Here is a 19,274-nt window from a genome sequence, read left to right as displayed (position 1 = left end):
AATGAACAAAATCTGTTCTTTTAATTGTTTAAGTCATTCTTTTTTCTAACTGAGGACTATGACCTCAGAGGAAACACAAGAGTAAATTATTTCCCCTACTTAATAATCACTTCTACTTACTCCACTGAAGGTTCCAGATTGAGATGTGGTGACCAGCACTAAATGACACAGCACACAGTTTGGGAAATGAAGTTTTATTTTTCTCCCTTACAAGTAAAAATAAAACGTCAGGAAATATACACCTCCTGAGCTTCGTAACAGGTCACACATGGGCTCCCACATGTGGTCTTGTCTAGTGTAACTCTGGTTACAGAGCCTCACAGGAAGCCTTTCTGGTTTGCTAGCCCCTAGCATGGGGTATGGTTCACCTAATGTCTTTCCTATAATGTTTTTAGGACACAGTATATAGATGACAAGGAGAGTGGCCTTTTAGAGAGTAGGAGACAGTTTCCGTCAGGAGTACTCAGCTTGCTCTTTTTTAAGGCAGTGTAGAATAGCTCCCTGAGTGTCAGAATAGATAGGGCTGGGCCTGGGACTCTGGGCAGTTATGACAGAGGTTAGCCAAGAGCCAACCGAGAGAAAGACAGGTACTAGCTGTCCCACGTATGTGGAGTTTTAGTCTCTCTCTGAGGATTATGTGGAGAAAAGGAAGCTAATGTGAAAACTAACATGAGAATTTGTCAAATAATCTAATGTGTATGCAAGGTCAGCTTCCGGAAAAGTTAAATATTGTAAGATATTTTCTCTCAAATCCTCTGAATGCCATTAATAATAAAACATAGCCATATTTGCATATATATGTGTGTGTGCATGCATGTATGTCTGCGTGTGTGTGTGCATGTGTACACACACATGCAAGCATGCACACATGTACACACATGTTTGCAGAGCTGTTAAGTACCATGAAACTCATGGCATACACAATTTGTTGCCAGCAGAAGCACAAAGAGCCACATTAATTTGTACCATGGAAGATTCCAGTAGCTCATTCAATCTCTTTGTTTTAGATTTAGAGCCTGCTCACCTAGTGGCTTGTTGAACAGGACTTGGGCGAATATTTATTACACCTCTGCGCTGCCTTCTGTAGTAGAACCATCTGTGCCAGGACGTCCTTCTGATGCTGAGTTGGTTTCAAAATGGCGCTGTTGCTAATTTTTCCTCTCTAGTCTGCAGACACATTCCCTTTACCTTCTTGTTCCTAGAGCATCTTTTAGTAGAAAGAAACCTCTTCAAACTGGGAGAGAAGAAGCAAGTGAGGGAGGTGAGCAGAAATGGAGAATTTGAGGAAAGGCGCGGAATGAAGGAGTCAGGAAGGCAGCTCGCTCACTGCGTGCAGTGGACTTTGTCTGCACAGCCACCCTCTCCGGGAAAACAGCTTTAGTTCTGAACGCTTCTTTTCCCAAATGCTAATTGGAAGTTAGTGGATCTTCTCACCATAGTAAAATGAATTTAAATCTAACCCCGCATGGCTATTGCTCTGACTGGTCCAGATAAATGTGTTTTCTCTCTGATCTTGGGAGCCATATGACGACGGCACATAGGGCACCTAACCTACCACTAACTCTGCCTTGTGATTAGATGTTGGAAATGGAAATACAAATAATTCTCCCCCCACCTCTTCCTCCTTTCTCTTCTCCCTCTTCCTTTCACACCCCCTCTTCCTTTTCCCCTCTTTCTCCTCCCTCTCTGTATAAAGTTGTCCCTCAGTATCTGTGGAGGAAATTCCCAAGAGCCCTTGGAGATCAAATTGTGAAGGATGCTCAAGACCCTTTTATAAAATAGTGTATTTTCCTGTAATGAATTCACAGTCTCTCTACACTTTGATCTCCAAATCACATATAATGACTAATACATGAAAGTGCTATATAAATAAACAAATATTACATAATATTGTTTGGAGAATAATTACAAGCAAAAATATCTATGTTTAGTACATTTGCAATTTTTTTAATATGTCCAGTCCTCCGTTGGTTAACTTGATGCAGATCGGTTTTTGTGTGCATATATACGTATACATACACATATATACATATACGTGCTTATGTATGTGTGTGAGGCTATACACATATAATGGATCATTATTTCTTTTTGTGCCTAAATTACAGTTGAAACTTTAATTCTCCTTTAGGACAGATTTATAATTACAGGACAGATTATAAGATAACACATTTATAATTAGACTATCATAAATTACCATAAGCTTAATTTTCATTGAAAATTCTTACAATATATTCTGATCACTGTTCTCCCTCATCTCTGATTATAAAATAACACATTTATAATCAGATTATTTTAAATTACCATAAATTTAATTTTCATTGAAAATTCCTACAATTTATTTTGATCACAGTTCTCCTTCATCTCCTTCCAGGTCCTCCCCAAACCCCCCCTCCATCCAACTCTACATCTTCTTTCCTTCTGAGTTTAGAAAAACGAGCAGCAAACAAAACAATAAAAAATAATTTGAAAACAAACAGTGAAGATGTATAAGATACATACACAAATAAAACCTTTAAAATACAAAAGTCAAATCATATTATAGAATCAAAAGACCAGAGAGATTAAAGAAAAAAAAAAAACCAAAAGCCCTAACAAAGCATCATGATACAATAAAAACATTCTGTGAAAACACTGTTGAGTTTGTTGTGTGTAGGACATGGGGCCTCCTTTAAGGGTGGTTTGTACACCCAGTGAGAAGATTGATTGTTTTTTCCTTTGTAAGTGGTCGTCAGTTGGAGATAGCTTTGCGGTTAGCGATGGGAGTTCACATCCACTCCCCACTCTCAGCACTGGATCCCATCTGATGTGGACCTGCGCAGGCCCTGTGCTTGCAGTCACAGACTCTTGAGTTCATGTGTATGCCAGTCCTGCTGTAGCTGGAAGACACAGCTTCCTCGATGTCATCCGCCCCTTCGGGCTCTTACACCCTTTCTGCCTCTTCTTCCATAGCTTCCTGAGCCCCAAGGAAAGGGTTGGTAAAGATATATATTTATAGCTGAGTGTTTCCAGGTCTCTTACTCTGCAGAATGTCTGGCTGTGGGTCTCTGAATTAGTTCCTGTCTGCTGTTGGTGGAAGATTCTCTGAGGTTGACTGATCTATGCATATACCAGAAGGGAGGACATTATTTCAAATTAATCATCCCTAATTTAAGAACCATCTTACCCATGACAGGAATCAGGGAGTGATAAGGACCAAGACCAGCTCCACCCAGGAGGACATCATCCGATGGTTCAAAGAGGAACAGCTGCCATTCCGAGCAGGTTACCAGAAAAACTCAGACACCATTGCTCCCTGGTTCCATGGTGAGTTCTGAGACTATTTCTAATGACAGACTGAGCAGTGCTCACTTCAAGAATGACAAACAAGCAGTAAGGGCTTTCTCTTCCCTTCTTTATTTGTGCTATGCTTTCACCTTGCTTCCACGAAGCATGTTCTTAAAGGCTTTACAGAGAGCTGTCTGCTTGTGCCTACTTAGAAAGCACTCAGCATTCATGGCCACTGCAATGATGGGGGTTAATCCTTCACCACAAATATAATCCAGGGAGGGTGGGAAAAGCAGGACTTCGTAGGGACTCGGCAGAAAGAGTGACTTCAGTACATGCTATTGTCTTCCTCCACTAGGAAGTCAGTGGTTTGATGTACTGAGACAGCATTAGCAGGCAGAAGGCCAGTTACGCACCACCTCTTTCATAACTAGTTGAGTGACCTTGAAAAAACAATGGTCTCTTTCTATCGCTGCTCAACCTACTTGAGCCCTAATTTTCTCATCTCTTAAATGAGAATCTGGAGCTTTTTAAAAATTCACTTTAAATCTCGAACATAGCCTCCCTCCCTCTTTTCTTTCCTGCCCCGCCCTTCAAAATCCCCTCTCCATATTGAATGGGAGCTTCCCTTGGGTATCACCCCATCCTGGGTCATCTAGTCCCAGCAGGCCTGGCATATCTTTTCCCATGAGGCCTATCCAGGCAGTCCAAGTAGGGGTAAGGAGATCCAACATCAGGGAACAGAGACCACACAGCTCCCCCTGCCCCCACCAGTTCCACTTGTTAGGGGAACCACGTGAATACCTAGGTACATGTTAGCTACAGATGTGGGAGGTCTAGGTCCAGCTCCTATGCTCCCTGGTTGGTCCTGTGACTGATCCTTTCTTTCTGTTGCTCTAGCAAGTCTGCAAGGTAGAGTTGTTTGAGTCCTTGGACAGCATTAGCTGATGGCTTCAGCATTTGGCTTAAGGTACTTGGTTAACTAGGCCTCCTCTGTCAACCTAGGTCATACTCCCTGACTGCTTCATTTCAAGAAAAGCCAGTTGTTTCTTTCAGACCTGTGGATAGGCAACTGGACCTGTAATATACAAAGTGATCAGTTCGAACCACAACACAAAAAATAAAAGAAGGAATTACCTGTGGCCGAATTGAACTTACTACCTAAGTATTATATCCAAGGCAGTGTCTCCCACTTAGCAAACAGAGTGTCTTGGTTTGAACTGCGAGTAAGGCATCTTACTTTTTAGAATTGTCATTTTCCACATAAACAGACCACAGAAAATGAGTTCTGAAAAACACAGCAAGAACAACCCCTTCCAAAACCCTAGCTCATCTGTGAGACTTTTTCCTGATAGCTGCTTTTAGTAGCTGAATGTCAGCAGAACTGCCAGGTGTCCTTCAGCATGGGCATTTGAGGGTTGGCCTTTGGTTGTCATTGCTCCTGAAGGAGCCCCAGGCTCTTCTATGGCAGGGCTGCAAGCCTCCATCCCTCTGTGGTGTGATGATGCTGTCAGAGACAACAGAGGGAACTCTGCTGATTCTGTATGCCTTCAGGACAGCCACCTCCACTGTCTGCTGCCTTCTGTTTCCTTTTAAGATAAGCACAGGAAATCAGCCTTTGTGTCTTGTGTGTCCTTGTACAATTGTTGTGAGCCGTTTTCCCTGATTATGAGAGCAGTCATATTTTTGTTTGTTTGTTGTTTTAAACAGCAGGGTATGAAAATTGGAAGCGTGAGCTGATGTCATTAAGAATCCTGATATGTGAACTGGCAGTTCTCTTGGAAAGAGTTGTAGAAAGCTAGAGGACAAGGCAGGGCTAAAAATCCAATGGGAACGTTGCCTAGAAAACACAAGTGTGCAGTGAGTGGTACACATACTGTTTTATAAATATGACATTGTTGTTGATTCATTCTTATACAAATATTTATCATAGTTATAAGCAAATAAATAATACAATAAATAAATAATGGGATAATAAATATGCAGTCAGGTGGCCGACATAAATCCTCGACTTCCCTTTTAGGAAGACAGAATTTCCCATTCCCATGGTAGAGACAGGGTGGGCCATACTTTGTCTCTCTAAAATATAGCTGCTTATGTGTTTACTGGTTGGTAATGCGGAAATGGCCTCATGTCACCCTTGAGCACATTTCTTCATACCTACACATCATATTTCTCCACAGACTATATCCAGATATAGAATTTCTGGAAAGGAGAGGCACATGTATGTTTAAGGATGCATATTGAACATTCCTAGTAGCACAAATCAGAAACACTCCAGAACTCAAGCTAACATGTTGCCCAAATATTTCAGATTGTGGGGCATTTCATCTTCTCTATTTTTTGGTTTGAATGCTCATCTTTTAGGTCAACCAAAATATGTTGTCATTTGAAAACCTCCAAAATCTGAAATGCTTGTGGACAAGCACATTGAATGTACACCCAATCTATATTGAGTGTTGTCCAATGCCTGGGAAGCTAATACCCTAGTGTATATTCCTACATCTGTTCCCAAGTTTCCTTTCTGTCTTGTGCTTACCAGCACTTGTTTCATTTCCTTCCATGGAACACAGGGCACAGTGGAATTATAATAATTGTTTACACCGACACACAATGAGCCTGAACCCCTCATGTTTGTTGGCTGTGTGTTTGCTGTAAACAGTTCTTCAGATATTTGGATCATTGTCCAGGATATCTATTGAAGTTTTGTTTTTCTTTGTTGAATTTTATATATTTTAAACACTAATCATTTACTAATTATGTGGGCCAGCTATACTTTCTTCTACTCTATGATTTACCTTTTTACACCTTAGTATATTTTGAGGCACAATTTTTCATTTCAATGCTGTTCAGATTAGATTTTCTTTTTAATGATTTTTTTTTTGCTTCTATCATGTACAAGCAACCTGCAATTCACTTTTTCACAGATAAAAGGTATATAGACATCTTTCGATTTATTATTGTATCAAATTTCATTTTACTCAAAATTCACCATCTTAATAATTTTTATTGTTTTAAAATCATTTTAGTTAGCATAGGAAATAATGGTTTCCCTTATGACATTTCATACATTTGTGTCTTTGACTTTGTTGGTATTCATCCCCCTTGTCAGCTTCCCTTGTTCCCACGTCCCTCCTTCCTGCCAGTTTTAACATTATCTATTTGTATGTGCATGCAAGTGCTGGTCTGCATGCCTGTGCATGTGTGTGCAAAGGTCAGAATTCTTCTGCTGTCACTCTCCAGTTTCTGAGTCGGGTTCTCACTGATCTAGAGCGTTTTCTTTGAGATGGCTTGCGGGCCAGCAGATATCTGCCTGTCTCCACTTCTGCAGCACTGGGATCAACACTCCACTTTGATTGAGTGCTAAGAAGCTGAACTCAGGTCTTCTGATTCTGTAGCAGGCATTTTAGCCATTGAACCATCTCCTCAGCCCCCTTCCCACTGTTACATGTGTTTGTATTTGTTTCCCTTAGCTAGTGACAGGCGGCCTCTGTGCCAACGATCAGTGTGAGGTGTAAATGTGAGCTCTTCTCATGCCTTTCCTGGACCTGTCCTGTACTGGGGAATGCATGGTGACTTTATAATTTCATACCATACACACAGTTGCTTTTGAATGTGCAAGCCTTTGAGTTCTACTTCACAAGGGTGAACAGGAAGAGGAATGAAGGAAGGGAGGCATTTCGGAACTTAATTTTCAGAAAACCACTGTGTGAGACTATGTGAGTTGTGCTCGCTCCCTTGTGCCTGCGGGAGCTGGTAAATGTGTGCAGAGGTTTCTGTGCAGAGCAAGTGAACTCACATGTGTGAAGTGTTCACAACAGCCCCCAGAGAACAGGGCTTGTTTGGCTTATCAGGAGCAGCACCAGATGCCTCAGCCCTGCCTGTGCTTCCTGCCTTCCCTTTATCATAGTCTCACTGTTCAGAGAAGTAGTTACACCGGGAACACGTGGTTCTTCAGCAAAACAGATCTTAGTTACTGCAAAACGCTGGGAGTATTCATTTAGGGCCGGTTCTTAAAAAGTTAGGTCACCTCAGGAGACAATAGTAGCGTGGACGTGTTGGATAGAAGCCACTGCAAAGGGTCAGAGGATTGGACTGTGTGGGAAGTTGACAGGGCAAGAGCGAGCTCCTGGGAGAGGGCGTGGCCATCAGGTGGGCTGGGCCGACTGGAGAAACTGCTTCTGTCTCTCTGACTTCCGAGTTTCTGAATACTGTCATTAAGTCTATTTGGTTGGTTTTCTTAGCAGAAGGGAATATTTCCTGTTGTCTGTGTCATTTTTATCCTTTCACATCCTCTTGTCCTAGACTGTAATTCTCAGCTCAGGTATGTCTTGTCCCTTGAAGACAGTTGCAGTTTTTAATCCATTCTTTTCTTACACCTAGTTATCATGTTCCTGCAGTCTTTCAGCCACACTGTTTAGTCTCTGGTGTTTATGAAGTATATGATAAACTCCAGAGAGTCCTCCTACCTATCTTACCAACTAAGTCACTAAGCGTAATCTAACTCTAGGCTCTGAGTCTCCAGAGGGCGCCATACTTAATCTATTACACCCACTAAAATGCTTTGAGGCCTCATTGGACGAGGGTCAAAAGATAAACACCACTCAAGTTCTACCTGCAAGTTCACGTCTTCATTCTACCAACATTTCTTCTCCCCTCCTGAAGATACAAAATGGAGGCAGTGAAGGGATCTTGGAAACTGCCGGAGACTGCAGTATAGAGAGATGGAAACACATTTCTAGTTTATGGTTTCCCCAGCAGTCTTTGTTGCTAGATAATTTCACTCACGTATTTGCTTTGCCTATCTGGTTTTTGAAATGTCATTAACACTTGCCAAATAGGATATAACTGGGTTCAATGAAATAGCTCCATCCTTGTTTATCCCTTATGGATGCCTTTTGCTGACTTAGCACAAAAACCTGCCTTTTAGACATGTAGTCTCTACAGTTTATATCAGAAACCACTTCAAAAGCATATCCCTATACTTTCAGTGGGCTTTGACACTATTGGATCATGCTACAGATGTTTAAATTGCTTCTATTTTGACACATCTGTCTGCATCATTCTCCTTGGCAGGTAAGTCTCCCCCCACCCCAATTTTTTGGTGTGGGAGTAGTTATCTCTGGAACTCAAGCTGCCTATAGGTAGTCATCAAGATGATGTCCTGTATTTTTCTCCATTTCTTCGGCTTTTGCCATACCTCACAGCTCCTTCTGCAAGGTGATAAGATGCACCACAGCTGAGTGTAGGAAACTGATCTCATTAAGAGAAGCTCATAGATACACCTCAGTGTCCCTTAGTGATGCAACCTTTGACCATCTGGCTTCAGAGGAGCCACAATGTCATAACTGTGGGACATCAAAAGCACAAATTACTGAACTGCATGACATTCCAAACTCTGTGGCCAAGCCTCAGGTGATGGTTTACGTCATATGTCATCATATCTAGGTCACACACATTCCATTAAGCAACTAGACTATGACCAGAAGCAAAATTAGGTCACCACTGTGTGTGGTAGGGAGGGCAACTGGAAGCTTGTTCCCTGGTGGTCACTGTGTGCCCTTAGAGGAACCAGCAATGCTCCGTTCAACATGCAAACTTCCTGTATGTTAGTAACATCAAGGCACTTTTCATAATTATCTGTATTTCTCCATTAATTATATACCTTACATTTGGTCAGACTTCTGAATGGGAGAAGATGAAACTGAGAGGGACTAAAGCTACACAGGTTCTTTCTGGGATGTTCTAGTGCTCCTGCAAAGAATGCTGTGTACTGCTGTTCTTTTCTGGAAGACTCTGATCTTTCTCATCAATAACTCAGTGCCAAGAACTTGCGACAAAGATCTTACTGTGCTTTCTATTAATGGTGAGAATAGAGCAGACCTTGGATTTCAAAACTTCCATTGTTGTAAATGATGTACTTGAGTTACAAATGTCCAGAAGAGTTGTGGTGTGTGTGTGTGTGTGTGTGTGTGTGTGTGTGTGTGTGTATCCTTGCACATGTGCTTTTAAGGATGGAGCCCAACATGTTAGGCAAGCATTGTACTTATTATTCAGGAAGTAGTCTTATAGTTTCTTGTTGGGCTTTTGAACTTGGGAGGTTACCTAGAAGCCAGTGCAGTCAGTGTTTATGATGGAGGCAAGAGTGAGTACCTCTGCCTTGAGGGATCCCATTAGGATCTGTGCAGAAGGGGGATTCTAAAGCATTGAAGAAATCACAAGCTTTGTCCTTAGACTTCTCTTGGTCAACACATGCTTTTCTTACAATATTTCCTGTCACAACCATATGATCGACACCACTTCTTTATCAATGGGTGGGTAGTGCTGGGGGGACCAAAACAAAGAAACAAGTGGTGGATAAGAGTACACATATGGAGTTGGCTGCACGGCTTCACTCCAGCAATCAGCCACGTGGCCTTGGTCACATGACCTAACTTCTACACTTCTGTAACTTTTCTGTATGATGCAGGTAATAATTAAGAATCAAATATTTTAATAGATACAAAATAACTCAAAACTGTTGAAGTGCACAATAAATGTCAGGTAATATGTGTAACCATCAAGAGAGTGAATGAGAATGAGTAATGATAATTCTAGTCCTTTTACTATGAGAGAAATGTTGGGAATAATTTTAAGAGCTCTGGTCATGTTTACCAGTTGTATTTGGGATTTGGGGTAGGTTCTAGAGCCTCTCAGGAAATATTGCCCTTGACTACAGGAGGAGTTGAAAGTGCATGGAATAGTAGGAGACACTTCCAAAGAGTCCAGGCACCATTGGAGATGGAAGTAACTTCTAGAAAACAGTCACTCCTCATCCTCTGCTACAGGGGGATTCACATATGAGAGTGTGAGGTGCCCCAACAGTGGAGACACGTCCTTTTGCAAACACTGCTTTCTAACAGCCTCTCCTTTTATATATTTTTTGGGGAAGCCCAGAGGCAGAAGTATAGCACAGATAGAAAAGAAGGGAGACAGGTACCAGGAAAAGCATTGGAGGGCAGCCCAGGGTGCTGTGAAATGCAGTAACCTGATTTGGGAAGTTCTATCGTGGCCACAATGTCCTATAGCAGTAAGGCAGCCCCAAGTGTAGCCTGAAGTATCTAGGGCTACTGATCCTCAGAGAGAGAGAGAGAGAACACTAGTAGGAGCTGCACAATAGGCTTGACCACATTCAACATTTCAAGAGAACTGCATCTTCTGTAAATCACTTAGGGTAGATCTGAACACCTGTTAGAAAAGTACATATTTAGGAAAGTTCACAAGCACAGTGAATTAAAAAGCAAAATACCAGAGCCGAGGACCTGGAACAGACCCTGATCCTGCAACATTGGCATTGACTTTTCCAACTTGCTTGGCTACAAAAGGGGTTGATGGTGGTACCAGTTCTCCTCCTTAAAACACTTTAAAGATTAAATAAAAGGTGAGATATAAACAGAAGCACAGTCTACCACCACAAAAGGAGGTATCATGGTTGAGTGGCAAGGAGTTTGTCTCTGAGCTCAAGGCCTAGAGCTCACGGCACACTTATCTTGACCTACCTAAGGACTCTATCGTGTTATCTGGTTCTCTGTGAACACACTTTGAGGCATTTAAAAAATATTTATTTTTACTTTATCTATATGAGTGTTTCCCGCATAAATGTATTTGCACCACACATGCATATCTGGTGCCCAAGAAGGCCAGGAGAGAGCATTAGATCACCTGGGACTGCCATATGGGTTACAGGTGTTTGTCACACATGTGTGTACTGGGAATGCAACTTTTGCTCCTTTGTAAGTACTTTCAACCCCCGAGTTATCTCTCCATCCCCTTAAGGCTTCTTTCAGAGTAATAATCCCCTTTGTAGGATTGCTTTAAAGACTCAATGAAGCAGATTACATTATTATTTAGTAATCTTTCATTTAATCCAAACGCTCTATTTTCTAGACATAGTAAGGAGGTTGTAAAGCTGCACAGCCGATGCCAGTTTATATAGGACATACATCCCCTGACTCTAACGATTCTGAAGCCAGAGGCAGTAGCTGCATAGAGTTGTCCATTGTGAGATGAAATCACCTAGCTGGGTCTTTTCCAGCTGAAGATATAAAGGACGTCAGTGAGGGAGATGCCTGATTGCTAGGAGGTCATAAGGAATTGGATAGAAGGGCAAGATGGTCCTTATGGAATTTGCTGAGCCTGAGCCCACACAGCTGAGACCAGGTAAGCACACAGAAGTCACCACCAGAACCAGGGGCTCTGCAAGTTCAGAGTAAACAGCCCAGGAGGCATCCAAATGCCCATACTGTCTGTTTGTAGGTTGGGTAGGAATTTTCCAGAAGGTGCTGTGGGAACGATTATCCTCCTTACTTCTTCCTGTGGAGCACTCTTCCCTTTAGCTTTTTGATAGAGGCCTGCTGGGGTTTCCAAGTCACTGAGTCTCTTGGGGTCTGTTGATCTTTTCTAGACAGAAGTCAGTTTTCTTGGGCCTGTTCTGGTCAAACTTTCACTCTAAATTGATCTGAAAATCACACAATCCTTTGTAGTAACTATTGACTGCACGTGCCAAATAACTCAGTAAACAAAACTGAAATTTGAGTCCACAGCCATACCAGCTCTAGTTCAGGTCTCAATAAATACTTGTGGCTGGCAGCAATCACCTGGCCAATACAGAGGGCATTTCCATCCTTGAAGAATGCCCTGTTTCATGGGCACTGCTATAGAAGGATCCAAACCCTATCATTACACAGAGAGGAGTGTGTGGAACACTTCCTTCTGCTCTCACCTCTACTGGTTGGGCCACACAACACCAAATCTTCACACTTGTAAATATTTTAACTGCTTCTCAGCTCTTCAGCAGTCAGTTGCTGGCCATGAGACCTCATGCAGTGACATCTCACATTCTTTTGCTACTTTCTCACTGAATTAAAATATGCAGGCCATTTTCCTGGTAGAAATCTATCCCATTAGCCTTACTGAATAAAAGTAATCTAACTAGGCATGGTGGCAAATGCCTTTAATACTAGCAAAGGCAGGTATCTGTGAGTTCCAGGCTACCTGTGACTATGTGGAGAGATGCTATTTCAAAAAACAACTCAACAAACAAAATAAATAAAAGAAATCTGACATCTACTTCTGCCATCACAGAGCCTCATCAAGGACCTCAGATTGCTTTGTTTCTCTTGCACTGTGTGAAAATTGCTAATCCCTGGTGATAGCCCTAAAGTGTCCTGAATTGGGAAGTGGAATAAAGCCACTTCTTTCATAATTCTTAGAGCCATGCATAGGGAAAATCTAAAGTCTGTAAAGTCATTTCTCATACTATGTTGGTAAGTACCTGATTTTGGACCATGGCATTGTCCTCAAGAACTCCCGAATGTCCTCCATGGGAATGGCTCTTATAAGCCTGGCAGTAGCCATGACTCCTCAAAGGTATCCAATGCCCTTGACCCCCAAGAGCTTCTCTGAAGGATCTACTACATTAACCTGTGTTTTTAGATGCAAGAGCGTGTGCTAAGAAAATAGAAACTACCCTCTTGCACAACCCAGTCTGCTCTGCACGGCCTTCACCTTTGAGCTAACCTTCACTCCTGTGGCGTGCAAGGAGGTTGCATTATGACCTGGGATTTACTACAAAATCACTTTATTGTGTTTGAGTGTCTTAGGAGATTAGATAGTTAGTGCTAATATCTTGTGTAATGGGCTTCGGTTGCAGAGGTTAGAAGGTTTGTAGGAACTTTGAATTATGCTCACCAAGTCATCTAATTTTAGGGGGAAAATGCTCTTAGCTCGAGTTTATTATAATTTTCCAGAAGAACTTTCTTTTAAGGAATTCATATATATCATACATATACCACTCACATGCACACACCTGCTCATTCTGTAGAAGGAACTTAGAACTAAAGACAGTCTGTTAGTAAGTTTGGCTGTAATAAGAAAGTGTTTTTCATAGTCCTGCTTTTCCTCCAGCCATAGGCTTAATAAATCCTTGTTTCTGAAGGGAGATTTGCAGTGTCAGTGAAATGTTACTTTCTTAGGCAATCTAACATGGAGCCTTCAAACTTCTGTCATGGGTGGTTCTGGCAGAGACTGGTTGTTTGTGGCCTTCTTACAACTTATGGCTGCCTCCCAGACAATTTGTCCATGAAACCAGAGATGTATAGCTATAAAGTCAATAGAGACAGGGAAAGAAAGCAACCTGTGTCTGCTGGGCCATTGTTTGACACAGACAATGCAGCTTCCAAATGGAGAAACTCAGCTTAGTAACGGTGTGGCCATTGCTGCCAGCGTGCCACCAGAGAAAGTATGGAAAGATGACTGACAGGTTGAGCCTTGTGTTGCTGTGACCAATACCTGAAAGAACAACTTAAAAGAGACAACACTCGCTCATCGTCTTAGAGGGTTCAAGCCCATTGTTGCTTGGCCCAATCTGCATAGGCAGAACATCCTGCTAACAGGAACATGTGGCAGAAGATCCCATATTGTGGAAGATAGGAAAGAGGAAGAGAATAAGCAAGTGGGGCAGTGCAAGCTGTAGTTCTAAGAGCATCCCTCCAGTTACTTCCTCCCTCTAGGTCCTACCTCCCAAAACTCTTACGACCTCCAAAAACAGTACCAGCATCCAGGAAACAAGCATTGGACAAACATGAACTGGGGTCTGAGTGTCATGGGGGCTCATATTTAAACAATGGTAGATGTATGTGGTAATTACAAATCAACAACCTTTCTGGAAGGAACAGGAATAGAGCTTGTGTCTCTGGAAGAGAGGCCCTGGGTTTCTTTCCTTTGGCTTACTATTTCCTATCAGAATAGAGAGATCTATCAGCACTTTCCAAATCCCAAGCTTGACACGAACTCTCATGCAGGGCGTTGTGGGATTGGACATAGGCCTGTATCTCCCTACTAGTGATGGGAAAAAGCAGGTAGGAGAAGTACCTGTGGGTTGACTTTGGCTGGGGAAGAATGGGGCTTTTCAAAGTCCTCCTCTCATTAAAGATCTATTTACAGAAATGGTTTTTATTTTACATTGTGCTCTGGGTGGCTGGGGCTTAATTCTTAACGAACTAAAAATTCACTAGCTATTGAAAGGGCTGTGAAAACCCATTCTCACAAGAAAGGCTTCTGATTGTTTTCTTAATAATCAGAACTTGAGAAAGAGCAGCAAACTAAAGGTGGAACAAGAGAAGCCAAGATTTTCTGCCCGCTGCAAGGCAAAATGAACATGAAAAGAACATAGCTCCCCCCTCCCAAATCATAGCCTATGAGATAATTCAGCAAACTTCCTTATTCTCTGTATGTTTACAATGTTATCTATTCATTTCAAGAATTGCAATAGAAATAGAGAGGGAACTTTGGAACACAAGTCAAATCCTATGAACTAGGAAATGAGAGTGAGAATTCAGAAGACATCTTAATTATAACTCTCTATATAAAGCTCTTTCTCTTTCTCTCTCTCTGTCTTTCTCTGTCTCTCTCTGTATGTATATATGTGTCTGTCTGTGTGTGTGTCTGTGTGTATGTGTTGGAGCTTATCTTTTTGGATAGTAGATAGATGATATAGACATAGAGAGATGTAGATATATAGATATAAATAAGCACTAGCCTCTCAAAGGCCATGGATACATACATTGAAGATTAGTTGCAGTAGAATTCAGAAGACTTAAAATTGGTACCTGGTACTCAGTAGACTAGTCTTTTCTGGTCTTCTCCCTAATTTGCAGGACCTCCTAGACCAGGCTGACTCAACTTTAGCACCATTGATGCTTTGTGCTGGATAAATTTTTTTCAGTGCCAAACTGTTTTGTGCATAAATAGTAGCAGCCTTGGCTTCTACCCTGAGAATAGAATTATCATCATACCATGACAATTATATCAGTTATTTATATTGCTGTGAGCACAACATGTAACAGTAATACCACAAGAGAGAAAATATTTATTTGGTTCCATGTTTGAGAAACATTGGCAGTGGGAACGATAGATGAAGGCTCTTCACATCATGGTGAACCAGAAAACACTGGCAAGGAGAATGTGTGGGACAGACTAGTCACATCATCCTGGACCAAGAAGTGGAGAAAAGAGAACTCTATCCCTCTACTACCTCTCTTCTTTCTCCTTCTGTTCCATCTCATTCATTAGCCAATGAGATAGTGTTACCCATATTCTGGGTAGGTTTTACCTTTCAGTTCTTTTTCTGTGCAAACCACTTTAACTCACAACAGGGGTGCTTTAATGTCCCATGTGATTCTTTTCAAGATCTACTGTTTTAGACCAAGTCAGATCACTTCCCAGACCACTGATAGACACTTACTGATAGACAGTGGTGGCCCTACAAGAACATCAAAGTTAAAGTTGGAAATGAAAACTCCCAGCACCACCCTCAGGACAACCTACTAGACCTTCATAAGTGGTGGACAACCTGTATTGACCCAAATGGGTCTCTAAGTGAAACTGTGTTTGAAATACAGTTCTTTTACTATCCGTTCCAGTTTGTTTCTCTGTTGCTATGACAAAACACTGATCAAAAGCAACTTGGGTTCCAGCTTATAACTCCCAAACCACAATGCATCTCTGAGAGAAGACAGGGCAGGAACTCATAACAGGAACCTGAAGGCAGGAACTGAAGCAGGACCAAGGAGGAATGTTGCTTACTGGCTTGCTTAGTTTGGTTTCCTATACAATTCAGGGCAGGAACTTGTAGCAGAAACTTGAAGGCAGGAACTGAAGCAGGACCAAGGAGGAATGTTACTGACTGGCTTGCTCAGTTTGGTTTCTTATACAATTCAGGACCACCTGCCAAGGGTGGTTCCACCCACAGAGGGTTCCCATATCCATCATTACCTAAGAGAATGCTCCCACAGACAAGCCCACAGACCAGCTTGATGGAGGTAATTCTTCAACTGAAGATCCTTCTCTCAATGTGATTCTAGTTTGTGTCAAGTTGACAAACTATCCATTTGCTTTGTGTTTGTACAGTTACCAAATACTAGAGGTTTAGTTTGTTTTGTTTTGCTTTGCTTTGCTCTGATTCCCAAGGACCTCAAATACACATGGAACATTTTATTCTGATTTTCACCAAACTCTAATCATATAGAAGGGGGCTATATGTAGTTTGTACGGACTTGACTGATATGACTTTTTCCCCCTTTCCCACAGGGATTCTCACACTGAAGAAAGCAAATGAACTTCTGAGCACAGGCATGCCAGGCAGTTTTCTCATCCGAGTCAGTGAAAAGATCAAGGGCTATGCCCTGTCCTACCTGTCTGAGGAAGGCTGCAAACATTTCCTCATAGATGCATCAGCCAACTCTTACAGCTTCCTGGGTGTAGACCAGCTGCAGCATGCTACCCTGGCAGATTTGGTGGAATATCACAAGGTGAATTCATTCGTATGCTTAATGTACATTAGGAATTATTGTCCTATAAATATATAACAAAGAAAGGCATGGCTAGAGATGTAGCTCAAGGGTAAGCAATTGGGTGGTGGTAGTACGTAATTTCTGCTGATAATGAGGAGTCTTAATTGCAGTTCCTTTCTCATATCATCCTGACATACTCAGAGATATCCCATTAGAGCTGAGAACACTAGAGATGTACGTACTGATCATATCTGAGGATGGTCCTATGTTAGAGCTTGGACTCCAGTAGGACAGAGAAACCGGGAGGAAAATCTTTTAATCTTGTCATAAGCCAATCTAGGTGTGCATGAAGCCAGGGTAGAGAAGTGATATCCCTTAAGGAGGTAGCATGAACATCTACCATACAGCTGCCTAATGACCCTGTGCTTTGATTGACAGGAGGAGCCTATAACCTCTCTGGGAAAGGAACTCCTGTTGTTCCCCTGTGGTCAACAAGACAAGCCACCCGACTACCTGGAGCTCTTCCAGTGACAACTCTCATCCAGATCAGCCTCTAGCCTCCAGCTGGGTTCTCCTCTGGACAGACACCTCTGAGATGGACATTTGTGTCTGATGCCAAAATCTCTGTGTGACAGAGCCAACAGTGAACAACGTCTGTGAGGTCTTCATTGGAACCTCTCTTCTGCATAACTGCTGGAGTTCAGTTTAAAGGGATATTACCTCTCTCTCATCCTCATTCTGAAAGGGAAAGGGGAAAGGTACCCATGTTAGCAACATCCTAATGTGAAGGTTAGGACCTTAAGGATATGACCATAATGATATAAGATAAAAGAGATGAGGGTACACTGAAGTCTTTTTAGCAACTAAGATGTTATTTTAAAAGAACAAGTGAACAATTTTATGATCTACACACTCCCTTTTTGTTATTCAAGGAAAGGTTTCAGTATTCTGTGTGTATGAGCTTACATCTTGGCTTTAGAATGCTGGGAAAAAAATGTCCCCATGGAGGGGTAAGATTATCTTCAAAAGACCACCCTTTCTGTGTCTGTTGGAGTGAGGATATAGAAGACAGAAGAGCAAGGCCCAAGTGTAAATTGAAAGACAAGTTTTAAGACTTGGGATCCATATACCAAAAATCAACCAACCAAAACCCCAGTGAAAATAACCCTGAGCATGGTGATTTGAATATGCTTGGCCCATAGGGAGTGGTACTATTAGGAGGTGTGGCCTTGTTGAAGTAGGTGTGGTTTTGTTGGAAGAAGTGTCACTGATTGGGTGGGCTTTGAGACCCTCCTTCTAGCTGCCTGAGAGATTCAGTCTTTCCTGGTTCCCCTTGGAACAAGATGCAGAATTCTTAGTTCCTTCTCTGCCATACCTGCCTGGAAGATTTGATGCTCCTGCTCTGATGATAATGTACTGAACCTCTGAATCTGTAAGCCAGCCCCAATTAAACGTTGTCCTTTATAAGAAGACTTGCCTTGGTCATGTTGTCTCTTCACAGCATTGGGAACCCTAAGCCACCTGGTTAATCTTAGAGTTTGTTTCTCCATTCTGCTCTGCCTCCCTTCCCTCTATCTGAAAGTAAATAGAAAAGATGCTGTGTATGGCCATGTACGGACAGATATGTTCGTGATACCAAGAGAAGACTAGAATAAGTGAGTAGTTTGGATACCAACTATTTAGGGTCAAATTGTGTCCCACACCAAAAATACATGAAGTCCAGACCCCCCTGTACATGAGTATGAACTGATATAGAATAGGATCTTTGCAAAAGGATACATAAGGTAGGTCCCAAATCCAATGTGTCCCATCTGTATAAAAAGATATAGAAATAGACAAACAGAAGGATGAAGATTAAGGGACCTCAGAAACAGAGAGTAGAGTGCTGTAGTTGTGAGCAGGGTATGGCAGGGATTGTGAAAGGCAGCAGGACCCAGGGCCAGATTCTCCCTAGGACTCTAGAAGAAAACATGGCATGGCCTTGTTCATACTTGTTTGCACTTTTATTTCAGTCTTCTAGGCTTTAGAAATGTGAGATAATAAACCTCTAAATCACTGAATATATGGCAAAATTTTACAGCGGCCTCAGAAAACTAGTGTAATAGTTTATGTAACCATACATCCCTACACAAGTTTCATGGACTTGTTTCTTGCTACACAGTATGTACCCTCAAGAGGAAATAAAAGTAGTACATGGGAATAAGACCCCAAGTAATGCTGGTTAGCTGGGACACAGATTTATTCAGCAAGTAATCTCCTACCCTGCATCACTCCTAAATTACAACTTCCATCCCTTCCTAGTCCAGCATCAATGAGGCAAGGCCAATCTCTGGACAGTGGGCACAGCATCTGTGAGTCACTCAGTGTCCTCTTTTCTGGGAGGAAGTTACTTTGACCATAGCCTATCAGTGCTAGCTTTTTTTTGTTTTTAACTTTGCTTTCTAAATAAAATAGATGGCGCTACAGTCTGTCCTTTGTGTGTCTCACTCATTCCTAAGCGCAATGTGCTGAAGTAGAGTCTGATGTGCACTCTACTGAGAAAAGTTTGAAATTCAGATTCCAGTCAACTGTCTCTTGAAATAGTCCATGTGGTTTGTATTGTTAAATTTTTATAAGCCTCTGCCTTTTCGCTTCGTTGTAACATGGCTTGGAATCTCTGTGCTATTCCTATCTCTCCCC

The 19,274-nt window shown here is 41.9% G+C and overlaps 1 protein-coding gene across 3 annotated transcripts in view; it reads left to right on the top strand.

Moving 5' to 3' along the window:
* Nucleotides 1–18,067, top strand: part of Sh2d4a (SH2 domain containing 4A) — a 69,941-nt gene extending 51,874 nt beyond the window's left edge. For all 3 annotated transcript variants that reach the window (XM_087588274.1, XM_087588273.1, NM_001012048.1), the window contains 3 exon segments: nucleotides 3,173–3,303; nucleotides 16,393–16,613; nucleotides 17,034–18,067. In XM_087588274.1, coding sequence (XP_087444400.1) covers nucleotides 3,173–3,303; nucleotides 16,393–16,613; nucleotides 17,034–17,126 — 445 coding nt within the window. In that variant the 3' untranslated portion in view covers nucleotides 17,127–18,067.
* Nucleotides 18,068–19,274: the final 1,207 nt, after the last annotated feature.

This window comes from Rattus norvegicus, chromosome 16 (genome assembly GCF_021556685.1).
Source record: "Rattus norvegicus strain SHRSP/BbbUtx chromosome 16, alternate assembly SHRSP_T2T, whole genome shotgun sequence".
Classification (NCBI taxonomy): Eukaryota; Metazoa; Chordata; class Mammalia; order Rodentia; family Muridae; genus Rattus; species Rattus norvegicus.
This window is presented reverse-complemented; position numbering and strand designations above follow the sequence as displayed.